This window comes from Elephantulus edwardii, unplaced genomic scaffold (assembly GCF_000299155.1).
Source record: "Elephantulus edwardii isolate Elephantulus edwardi_28Jun2011 unplaced genomic scaffold, EleEdw1.0 scaffold00256, whole genome shotgun sequence".
NCBI lineage: Eukaryota > Metazoa > Chordata > Mammalia > Macroscelidea > Macroscelididae > Elephantulus > Elephantulus edwardii.
In genome coordinates, this window is record NW_006400006.1 from 2,454,845 (window position 1) to 2,467,901 (window position 13,057).

The following is a 13,057-nucleotide window of genomic DNA, read 5'->3' on the forward strand; positions in this document are numbered from 1 at the left end:
AAACCACTTTCATCTAATTTGATTTTGCCTTTGATAGAAAAACACCAATAGAGTTCCTATTATTGCAGTGAATATAAATAGCTGTGAAAGCGTAATAATAGCTCTATTTCATCATCCATCTCAGCCAAAAAGATGCTTCCTTTAACAGCTTTCCTTTTCCCTTCAGTTCTTAACATTAAAAGGATGGGGACAGGAGAAATGGGTGTTCAGAGGGAAGCATTTTCTTAAAAATATTAAACAAAATGAAATAAAAAGAAAACATCTCATGTGCTTTTAGACCACACCAAGCATTCTTTTCTTTTGTATCCACCAGCCAAATTCCACACTCTATTCTAGAGCTAGATGGGTACCTATGCTCTGCAGAACATATCAAACCCACGGACAGATAGAGCTGAGCAGTAAGGAAGAGACAATATTTGAAACGAGAAGCCTGCATGTACTATGAGTATGCTAAGTGTTGCAAATGATTTCTCTCAAACATCAATGACTATCTTCTATGACATTCAGCCTAACTAATCATTGTTTATTTTAATTAATAATGGTGTTTGAGAGGGTACATATTTTAGACTTGGGTGAGGGATGTGTCCCTGCTAACAAAAGCAACTAGAAATGAAAAATCTCACCTCATTTTAAGAATAAACTCAACTAATAAGTAAGCTACTCCTTGGAGGCAAGGATTCTGGGGCTTCGTCGGACATACTTTGGACATGTTGCCAGGAGGGACGGGTCCTTGGAGAGGGACATCATGCTTAGGAGGGTGGAGGGACAGCGCAGGACGGGAAGACCCTCTATGAGATGGATTGATTCGGTGACTGGGATAATCGGGATGGGTGTGTCAGAGGCGGTGCGGTTGGCGCAGGATAGAGCAGGGTTTAGGGCTGTTGTGCATAGGGTCGCTATGAGTCACATAACAACAACAAACAAGTAAGCAAAAGATTCTTCCCAAAGCCACTTGTTTTTTATTAAGGACACATTCATCTCCACTATAAGTGATTATAGAAACAAGATGTGTCTGAACAAGTAAAAAAACAAAACTAAGACCACTTCCTTCTTAAGCTTTGGAAAAGTAAAATCTTCAAGCTACAAGTGTTAATTAATTCCTTTTTTAGCGATGGATATTAAAATTAATGTGTTAATACACTGAGAATTCAACCTATTTTTTATTATTCCTTTACTTTAGAGTTTACATTTGCATTCCTTTAAATAGTAACTGAAACTGAACTTTGGCAGATTTACAGTTAAATTAATCCTAAATAAGGGAACCTACATTGAAATACAGCTTTTAACAATTGTCCTATTAAACAGGGAGGCAATATTAATTTCCCCTTGTAAGCCCTTCCTATTGTACGTTATTCTGGCTATCATCAGTTTGAAATGGTGTGAATTGCAATCAATTTCTTTTTAAAAAAGATGTTTTATTCTTTTTTGTTGGCTTTATATATAACCAAAACTACGCCCATTCTCAATTTCTACATGAATGCTTCAAGATATCAGTTAAACAGTTACAATTAATTTCTAAATAACTGGAGGATGCTATTCCGCTGATAAACCATTACAACTTCTGATTCTTCCAAGATAAACAACTTCTGAGTTTTCTGAGTCGATGACACTCAGCTTCTCAAAAACCTTTGAAAAATTGTGCTAAAGACACTCCTCTTAGATTTATACACATGATAAGATAGACATACTTGTCATCTAAATTAAGCCCATGTCAATATCGATATTACAATGTTAATAGTATTAACACAATAAGCACAATTTAGGAATCTAACCCAACAGCATATACTTGAAAATGAGAACGAGCTAGAAATTTGGACATAAATGAACACACTGAAGAAACCTCATCATCATTTTCCCCTTCATCTGTAATTACCCTGCTTGTATGTATAACTTGTGTATGCACGTGTATATATCTTGATTAGCAATGTTTTAATGTTATTTCTTTATTTTTCTTGAGGTTACCTTTTCAGTTCCTTCTTCTTTGAGACTAATAATGTCCAGGTCAAAATCTTTCCTCAAACCGTCAGTTTTATTGAAGGTGATACGTCCAGTCAAGCCATCCCATCGAGCCTATAAGGCAAAAGGAAAGGTGGTATTACTAATTTAATACTTATCATTTTTAATCCCCACACCATCAAAATCACAGCCTCTCGTATTCATCACAGTATCCAATTATTCGCTTTCATCAAGCTGCTATAAACCACTGCATTGGTTCAGTAACTCCACAGCAGAACACTTCACCATTTTATTAGCACTCATTTATTTTGTCAGTTCCAACATCTTAACACCAGTCAGACCTGTAATAGTGGCAGTCTAAATGGCAGTGTGGAAAGAATTACTGTAAAACAGTCTGTATATGGAGCAAACGGCCCAAAATATCATTGTATTCTAAGTTTTCCAAGGTCAGTTCAGATTTTTCTTTCTTTTTTCTCCTAAAAAAAGAAGGATAAAATACAGTTTATACTGTGCAACTTTCAAGGTTTTGTTCGTTTGCTCATTTTGGCTGCACTGATGGCTCAGCCTTAGAACTCTTGCCCACCGTGTGGGAGAGGTGGGTTTGATTACCAGCCAATGAACTTCATTTGCAGCCCTCATCAATCTATCAGTAGAATCTTAAGTTGCTACGATATTGAACAGTTGTCAGCCTAACTTCTAGACTAAAGCCGACCTGGAAATCCATTTCTGAAATACTAACAAGTGAAGACCTTATCAATCACTGTGGCTTAAACTGGAACTAACACGGCAGGATCTCACGATGTTTCATTCAGTTGGGAGTCTGCAGCTAACAATAAGCATTTTTAGTTTATTTGGAGGTCTGGGAGAAGTGTAAATGGATAATGCACTTGGCTGCTATGTAAAAAGAGTTTTTAGTTCATTTAGAGTACTTCAGTAGAAGCACCTGGTGATGTACTTAAAAAAAATCCAATGACCCAGTTATGGAAAACTCTATGGAGTATCGTTCTACTCTGATACATAAGTGGTTACCATGGGTCAAAGATGACTTGATGGCAACTGGTCTGATAAAGTCATTTAAGCATTGTATTATTTTCTATTTCTGCTGTAACACATTATCAAAAACTTTAAAAGAAGAGAAAGTTGTTTTCTCACAGAGTCTGGAAGTCTGAAATTAAGGTGTTTTTCATTGCTAAGCTCCTTCTAAAGTTTCTATAGGAAAATCTATTGCTCTCCTTTTCCAACTCTGATAGTTTCTCTCATTCTTTTGCTTATGGTTACATTGCTCCAGTTTCGATCTCTATGGTCATTTTACCTTTGCTGTCCATGTCAAATCTCACCCAAATTCTCTCTTATAAGGACACTTGTTAGCTCACCTGAATATTATAAAATAATCTCCCATTATAAGATCTGTACTCACATCCACAAAGTCTTTTTCTATAATATAAAGTAGCATTCATAATTTCCATGGTTTCGTAAAGTGAATATATTTTGGGGACCTAAAGCCCCAGGAATTGGTGGGATACCAATTGACATATTCCAGCTAACACATGCTGCCTGCACGTGCTCACCAGGTTGTGCCAAGAAATCTGGGGAGTAACTACCCAGCCAATTGACTGGAAGAGATCCACATTTATTCCCATTCCAAAAAAAAGATGACCCAACAGAGTGTTGAAATTATCAAACAATATCACTAATACCACACAGTAGCAAAATCCTGCTGAAGATTACCAAAAAAGACTTGAGCAGACATTGACATTGACAGAGTACTACCAGAAATGAAGGCTGGGTTTAGACAAGGTCGTGGCACTAGGGACATTCTTGCCAATGTCAGCTGGATCTTGGCAGAAAGAAGAAGAATGTCTATCTGTGTTTCATTGACTATGCAAAGACATTTGACTGTGTGGATCACAACAAATTTGGGCTAACCTTGAGGAAAATGGGAATCCAGAGCACTTGATCATGCTTATGCAAAACCTATATTTTGACCAAGAAGCAGTCCTCAGAATAGAGCAAGGAAACACTGCATGGTTCAAAAATCAGGAAAGCAGTATGTCAGGGATGCATCCTCTCTCCTTATCTTTTCAATCTGTATGCAGAACAGATAATTTGGAAATCAGAGCTTTATGAGGAAGAGTGTGGCAGCAGGATTGGAGGAAGACTCATGAGCAACCTGCGATATGCAGTTGATACAACTTTGCTTGCTGAAACAGGAGGACCTGAAGCACTTGCCACAAAAGGTCAAGGACTATAGTCTTCAATATGAATTGAAGCTCAACATCAAGAGAACAAAGATTCTCACCACTGGGCCAATTGGCAGCACCATATTAGATGGAGAAGAGATTGAGGTTGTTAACAATTACAGCTTCCTTGGATTCACAATCAACACTCTTATCACCAGCAGTCAGGAAATGAAAAGACAAATTGCATTGGGAAAATCTGCTGCCATGGACTGCTCCAGAGTGCTGAAGAGCAACCATATCAGTCTAGAGACAATGGTGTGCCTAATTCAGGCCATGGTCTTCTCAATTACTTGTTATACTTAAGAGAGTGGGACAGTGACTAAGAATGACAGAAGAAGAATAGATGCCTTCAAGTTCTCTTGCTGGAGAACAGTCTTGAACATGCCATGGGCTGCGAAGAAAACAAATATGTCTGTATCGGAGAGGGTGAAGCCAAGTCTCTCTTTAGTGGCTAGGATTTTGAAGCTCCACCTCACTTATTTTGGGCACATGGCCAGGAGAGATGGGTCCTTGGAAGGGTGGACGGACAGTGCATGAGAGGGAAGCCCAGGATAAGATGTATTGATCCAGTAACTGGGGCGATGGGGGAGGTGTGTTGGAGTTGGTGAGACTGGCTCAGGACAGGGAAGGATTGAGAGCTGTTGTGCATAGCTGCTGTACATCGTAAGCAAATCAATGGCGTATAAAAACAATAACATATTGTGACAGGTTTGAAAGCAGGAGTGGCATCCAGTTCCTAAAATTCTTGCCTCCAGAAACTCTATGAACTTTGATAAACATCAATAGTTGTAGAGGAGCTTCAAGCCTTTTGTTCATAGGGTCGCTACGAGTAGTGCTCAAGTTGAAGGCAATCAACAACCTCAACAACAACCATGGAATGAAAGGAAACCATACTCAGTAGCAGCCAGATTGGTAAAGCTCCTAATTTGTGGAGCACTGGAAAAAGTACTATAGAAAAAGGACTATAGAAAATCTTGTTTTATTAGTGAGGAATAATTAGCTCTAGATTGGGTAATTATCTGTCCTTATCTACGAATCATTAAATGAAGATCCTACAAATCAAAATTTCTGCTCATTTATTCAACACATTCTTCTTCCTTCAAATGGGCTATGCTTCAAGATTACACTGCTGCGCTGCCCCATTATTCACACCACTAAAGCAAAACACTCACTGTCTTTGCCAAAAGCTAGATTTTCAGGAATACACCACAACCTTCCACCTTCTTTCCAAGGTGCTTCTCATTGGATTAATACTTCCAGTTTCTGGATTAATGTCTGAATTTATTAACTGTCTGCCTGGTCTAGTTACAAAAAACATTTAGGTACTTTTCTTTTTTCCTTGATTTTATTTGTTCCAAGACGAAGTTTCATTTGCTAGCATATTTTACTATTCTGCTCTCCTTCGATTCCTCTTTCTTTCAAAAGACGCTTAATTTTTCAAATTATAGTCCCAATTGGAAAATGGTAAATAGGCTCTGTTTAGATTAGTTTTCATCCAATCATTCATATGCATTTTGTTTTAGAACATTTGGTACAATTGTATAATGCTGTTATTTACAACTCTGGGGATTTAGTCATAAGGATTTGTGCTTTCAACCCTAAGGCATGCAATTTGAACCCCCCAGCTCTGAAGAGGAAAGATGGGCAACCTCCTCCCATATGATTGATTTTCTGCCTCTGGAAACCTGTTGGAGCATCAGCTATGGGTTGGTTTTTACTTGATGGCACATAACATTATTTACAATGTCTTATTGAAATCTCACTCTACTCTTCCTTTCCCTTACCCTATTCATCTTAATCAGGATCCAAGAAATAAAATTTATTCTTTTGTCGTGGTCTAGATTCATGGCATTCCTAGTTCAAGATATTTTTACCTCTTTCGGGCTATAGAAAATTATTATGTTAAGTAAGAGTTTTGAGTAAAATTAGTTTTAACTTTGGAATTCTACAGTTGTCGAAGGATGCAGTAGAGGGATTAATGCAAGTCAGCAATTGTTTATCATCTACCATCTGCACACTTAGCTATGGACAGCTTAAAGTGGAATCGCCACTGTTCTTGGTGGAATAGCACAAGTCTTCAAGAATGGAAAGACTGAAACAGCATTAGAAGGAGCCCAGTTCTTTCTCAAACTTTTGGATCCTCAAAAGGGAAATTAGAAAACTGCTGTATTTCATGGGTGTTGTAGCACATCCTTCTGAGTTTAAATTACAGAGAGTGACAACTAAATGGTTGTGAAAAAGATATTCTCCAAAGCAGTTATTGACAATAAAATTTATCCAAAGGCAAAGTAAATTTTCTACTATGCTTTTGAATGAGTCATCTAAAAGATGCCTTTAAGATCCCTGCCACTCGACATAGCATTCTCAGTGTTGCTGTCAAGGCCATGCAGGTAGGAAGAGATCCAAACAGTGAAGTAGGATATACATATTGCCAGAAAATGCACCAATGTGACTATTCCAACAGGACACAAAAAGCAACCAAAGGGGGGTGTCGAATTCACGAAAAACTATTGGCAAGAATTCAAAACTATATATATAATAGATGAGGGGGAAATTGCTGCTGTTGTTGTCGTTAGTTGCTGTCAGGTCAAGTACAACTCACAGCGACCCTTATGAACAACAGATCTGAATCCTATTCTATTCTATGTCGTCCTTCTCATTTCTTATATACTTGAACCCATGCTGCAGTTACCATGGCAATCCATCTCATTGGAAGTCTTCCTTTCTCTTTTTAATCCTCTACTGTTCTAAGCATGATATCCCTTTTCAACAAATATCCTCTTCTAGAAACACGCTCAGAGAATGAGAGAAAAAGACTTGCCATCCTTGCCTCCAAGAAGCACCCTGGCTGTCCTTTTCTAAGAGATACCTATTTGTTCTTTCAGCAGTCCATGGGATTTTCAGTTCTCTTCTCCAACACCACAGTTCTAAGGCATCAATTCTTCTGTCATCTGTTCAGCCCTCTGATGCATAGCAAGTAATAGAAAAGATAATGGTCTGAGTCAGGTGCACCTTAGTCTTCAAACTGACATAATTGCTCTTCAGTATTTTGGAGAAGCCCCTAACAATGGATTTACCTAAAGCAATACATCTTCTTATCTTTTGATTGCAGGTACCAAGGGTGTTGATTGTGGATCCAAGTAAGACAAAATCACTGACTGTTCCATTCCTTTCTCCGTCTATCATGACCATTGGCCCAGTGGTAAAGTCCCATGTTTACCTGATGTTGAGATGCAGTCCACAATGAAGGCTATAGTCTTTGATCTTCTGCAACAATAAATGCCATCCAAAGAAGTTAATTGAGTATGTTGGATACCAAATGTAAGTCAGGTGACGTGGTGTGCAATGTACTGGAATGCCAGTGGAAGGTCAGCTGCTTGGATCCACCAGAAAGATGGACAGTCTTCACCTACAAGGATTTACAGCCTTGGAAACCCAATAAAGTTTATAATGGGTCATACTTGACTCCACAGTAGAGAATTATATTTTTTATTTAAACAGTATTTAATGTATATAACTTGCATAAATTATTTATTTTAAAGAATTCATTTCCGTTTGTAAGATTAGAAGTTCTAAACATAAAAATGCACTTCATAACATTTTTATAACCTGGAATATGATTGGAAAAACTTATCCCTGCCCGATTCTCTGACCTTATGCAGATGAACTTGAACCATCTGTAAGGGAGAGAAAGAGCTGGCAAAAGATTCCTGAAGGCAAGACCACTGGAGTTCTGGAAGCAGGAGAATTTTGGCTAAGCACAGATTCACAGGCTGGGCAAAGGCGTGAGCTGAAGAGTGAAGTAAACCCATGGTTTTATAACTCAGGGACAAGAAAGTTGAGAAATACTTATGGGGATGCAGGCAGATGCCTACTTATATAGGTGTTATAAATCATGCTAATTTTCTGGAATTTGCCTCTATAGGCAGTGGGGAATCATTGGGATCTTTTTAGCACTGGAGTGCCATGCCAGATTTGCATTAACGGGAAATAATTGTGGCATAATTGATTTGAAAGTCAAAACTGTAAGCACATATTTAGTTATTACTAGGGAAGTTGTCATAGAACAAAATTTATGTAATTACCTTTATACATACACATAAGAACATATGGACATGCTAATTCCTTCATCTCCAAGTCCCATCAACTTGTATACCATTCAATCTCAATGGAAGTAGCTTCACAGTAAGAAGGCAAGGGTTCCAGAAGAAAGTGTAATCATTAAAATCCCTGTATAAAGTGAAACTTAAAAAATTCAAGTTAAGTGTTAGGACACAAGAAGCATGAGTATATTTGCTGCCTCCTCTTTAGATGGACTGATGAGCATGACAGAAGTGAAAATTATTACTTTATCATACTCAAAGTTGAAGCAAATTCATGTGAGAGAATGACAAAAGTAGCTGTGATTTGCTTATTAAGACAGTTTATATGACCAAACTAGACATTCTTAAAGGAACCTTTGTGGCAGAGAGGTTAAAGCGTTGAGCTGCTGGCCTGCATGTCGACAGTGTAAGTGAGCATCTAGCTGCTTCACAGGAGTCTGTAAAGATGACAACTTGGCAACCCTGTGGAGTGGTCCCACTCTTTCCCACTGGCCCGATAAGCCAGAATAGACTCAAAAGTCATGGGTTAGATATAATTTGCTAAAATGTGAAAACAAAGTTAAAACTTACAAATTTCATAGGTATTTAGATATTAGGACTTATCCTACAGAATTTACTGACAAAGACCATACAGTCAAATACTAGCATTTGGTATATAGAAGAAATAGTGTCTCTTCGGTGTAACCCCTGCTGCTGTCCTGACTGAGATGGAGCCTATAGTCTCTGCCCAGGGAGGGAAAGGCTCACCACACAGTGTAAGTAGGGCCTCCCCCGCTGTGTATTTGGATGTACCCCTGACACTATGATCTCCACCCAAAGCCTATATCACAGTCAGATCCTACTTATTGTACTCCTTATTTTCCCAGATAAAGACAGGCTTTGAGGAATGGTAGGTTAAATAAGAGTCCTGAAATAAACAGTTGCATTGGAGTTACAGTACCTGCCTGAGAGCAGAGAACCATGCCTTTAAGGCTTTGTTCAGTGGAAATCACTACTTTGTTAGGGATTTAAGTAGTCCATTTTGGGGAATTTTCCTCACACTCTTGAAAATATGCAGTTTCTAACCTCCTCCCAACTGGTTTGAAAGGAGCTTGCTTAAAATCTCCAGGATTTGCAGAAAGCTTTTTCCTTAAGGCAATTTTCGATTCATGGGGGTCAGGCTGTGAGTCAATTCAGTAGATTACATTGTCCAGAGTTTACAGGGCTCTCTGGAAACGTACAGAATTGGTAGCATTTGTCTCTTGATGTAGTAGAACTCATAAACAGGGCCTTAAAACCCAATTTAGAAATGCAGTTTTATTTGTGCTGTGTTTTGTGCTCCTTTTGTGAATTGTATTGAGTTGCTTTTATTCTTGAACTTAGTGCTCCAATCACTGTTGCAGAATAATTCCCACTTCTCTCCTCTCCTCCTTGCTCATCCAACTGGCAAAAAGTTTCCATTTCATGCACTAACAATGTTTCCTTCCTTGCTTCAAATACTTACTAAGACTCCATGCTTGGTGCTTTACTGAACTGAAATATCTTTTGACCTTAAAAGTGAAGTTTCCTTTACTGCCACGATTATCCCTGTTTTCCTGCCTCCCATGCCTGAGTTACAATTCTGTGACTTTTATTTTGTTGTTGTTGTTTTGCTTTTTAAGAGTAATTATTAATAAGCATTTGATAATCACCAATTAAATTAAATATGTTGCTGTTGTTGTTATGTGCCATCAAGTTGCCTATGACTGATAGCGATCCTATGTACAACAGCCCTAAACCCTGCTCTATCCTGTACCAATCACACTGTCTCTGACACACCAACCCTCATTACCTCATTCACTAAATCAATCCATCTCATCAAGGGTCTTCTTTTCTTGTACTATCCCTCCAACCTCTCAAGCATGTTACTTTCCAAGGACTGGGCCCTCCTCCTCCTTGCAACATGTCCAAAATATGTCAGACAAAGCTTCAGAATTCTGGCTTCCAAGGAGCAGTCTGGTCACACCTTCTCTAGGAAGAACCTGTTTGTTCTCTTAGCAGTCCATGGTATACTCAATATACTTCTCTAGCACAACTCAAAGACATTAAATCTCCTTCTGTCATCCCTAGTCATAGTCCAGCTCTCTGATGCAGCAAGTGATTGCAAAGACCATGACCTATATCAGGTGCACCTTAGTCTCCAGACTGACATTGTTGCTCTTCAGTACTTTGGAGAGGTTTCTTACAACAGATTTTTCCAGTGTAATTCATCTTTTAATTTCTTGGCTGTTGGTACCAAGGTGATGTAAGTATACAATGACTAATTCGTGGATCCATCAATTAGAAAAAAGGGTTTGGGCTGACTGTGGAAGAGATCATTATTGCTTCTGGCCAATCAACTGAAAGAGATGTAGTTTTATGCCCTTTCTAAGTAAATGTGACCCAAAAGAAGGCAAAGATAGTCAATCAACATCATTAATATCACTTACAAAAAAATTTAAAAAAATATCACTTACACATAAAATTTTGGTAAGGATAATTCAAAATTATCTGCAAGACATGAACAAAGAGTTGCCAGAAATTTAAGCTTGGTTCAGAAGAGGACATGGAATGACAGATATCACTTCGGATGTCAGATGAATCTAGCTGGCCCTCAGAAAGTGTGTGTGTGTGTGTGTGTGTGTGTGTGTGATATTGATTATGCACAGTTATTTTGCTGTTTGGATCACATTAGTTTGCAGATAACATTGTGAAGAATAAGAATTCAAGAGCACTTACTTATGCTTTTGCAGCATCTCTACATAGGTCAAGGAGCAGGTGTTCAAACAGACAAGGGATACTGCATGATTTAAATAAAGAACTGTGCATAGAAGAGTTATATTTTTTTACCTTATTTATTAATTCTGTATGCCAATCAAATAATCTAACAATCTCAACTACATTAAAAACATGGCATCAGAATTAGAGAACAGCTCACTAACAGCTTGAAATATGCAGATGACACAACCTTGTTTGCTGAAAGTCAACAGGACTTGAAACACTTTCACAGATAAAAGGCTACATAGCCTTCAAATATCAATTACCTCTCAGGTAAACAAAAATCTTCACAACAAAATTTTATTTTTTAATTTAATTACTTTTTAATTTTTTTTATGCTTTCTTTTCTCCCCCTTGTTGTGTACCATTGAATTGGATCTAACTGGTATAGGAGGAGATTGCCCCTCCTTTGCTAGTGGAGCATCTGCTAGATTCAAACCGCACACCTTCAGGATTGCAGCACAACTTCTTACCACTAGGCTACCAGAGTCCCCTAGAACTTCATTTTAAATATTATTATGATGAGTGGAAAAATAATGGAAGTTGTCAGAGCGGTAATTTTATTCATAGACACAATCAGTATCATGGAAACAGTAGTCAAAAAACTGAATGACATATTTCATTGGGATAATATGCCACAAAAGATCTCTTTTAAAGGTTAAAAATAAAAAATGTCACTTGGAGGATTAAAGTGAACTTAACCTAAACAGTAATATTTTCAATCCTTTTATATTCTTGAGAGTCTTGGAATAAGGAAGGCTGAAGAATTGATGCCTTTGAATTATGACATTGGCCAGGAATATTAAACACACTATGGGTAATCTACTTCAGTGTCATTAACTGCCTCTGAAAACCTGCGGGAGGGTCAGCTATGGGTGGGTTTTGACTTGATGGTACACAACAACAACATGGTCTACGAGGAGAACAAACAAATCTGTCTTAGAAGAAGTGTTGTCAGTATGCTTCCTAATAGTAAGAATGATGAGACTTCATCTAAGGTACTTTGGAAATGTTATCAGAAGGGGCTAGTTCCTGGAGAAAAATAATCATGATAGATAAGCAGAGGGCAAGCAAAAAAGATCCTTAATACTATGGACTGATAGAGTGGCTGCAACAATGGGCTCAAGAATAGCAGCATTTGTGAGCACGGTGTGGGACCGCACATTGCTTCATTCCTACTTGGAGCTGTTATTACTCAAAATTGACTTAATGGCACCCAACAACAATTCCTGGGTACAGTTAAAAGGATCTAAAAGAAATCCATTTTTTTGGACAAGTAGCATATACAATTATGTAATGATATATAATTACATTATTCATAATTATAATCTTGCCTTTTGTGGAAGCCTTTGCTCAGGGGACAATTACGGTATACTTAACTGTAAACAATACTTAAATTATTGTGCTTATTTTAGAAAATAGCTTTCATTTCTACCATACTTTACACTTTTTATATTGCTTTTCTCTCTCTCTCCTTGTCTTTCTGTCTTTTTCTTTCTTAAATTGAGTGGGAGGAGATTTCATCTTTCTTCTGAGGAGCAACTGGTAAATTCAAACTGGGTAAGTGCTTGACTAGCCAAAGACTAGTTGTTCAAATCCACTCAGAGGAGCCTAAAAAGTAACCTACTTCTGAAAGGTCACAAACGTGAAATCCCTTGGAGCTGTGTTATTTTGCATGTAATGGTATTTCCAGGAGTCAGAAGCAATTCCACAGCAACTGACAATGTGCTTAAAACATTTATCACTATGGTGAAATATAACAGTTCCATCAGTTTAATCATTAATTAACTCCAAACTATTTATTTTAGGAAAAATACATAATTCCAAATTTTAACTTCAATTAGTTAAAATAATTGCTTTAATTCATTAATTTTTCCCTCAAGGCAATGTAAATATATAAAAGAATTAAACTCTCCTAAAAAAATTTCCCTGACACAACCATTCTCTTTTACTACAGAGAATAAATGATTTTTAATGAAGTAT

The 13,057-nt window shown here is 37.7% G+C and overlaps 1 protein-coding gene across 4 annotated transcripts in view; it reads right to left on the reverse strand.

The window, feature by feature from the left end:
• Nucleotides 1-13,057, reverse strand: part of GRIK1 (glutamate receptor, ionotropic, kainate 1) — a 775,818-nt gene that overhangs the window by 91,062 nt on the left and 671,699 nt on the right. For all 4 annotated transcript variants that reach the window (XM_006899417.1, XM_006899415.1, XM_006899414.1 and 1 more), the window contains exon 8: nucleotides 1,963-2,070. In XM_006899417.1, the coding sequence (XP_006899479.1) occupies nucleotides 1,963-2,070 (108 nt within the window). The remainder of the gene's footprint in view (nucleotides 1-1,962; nucleotides 2,071-13,057) is intronic.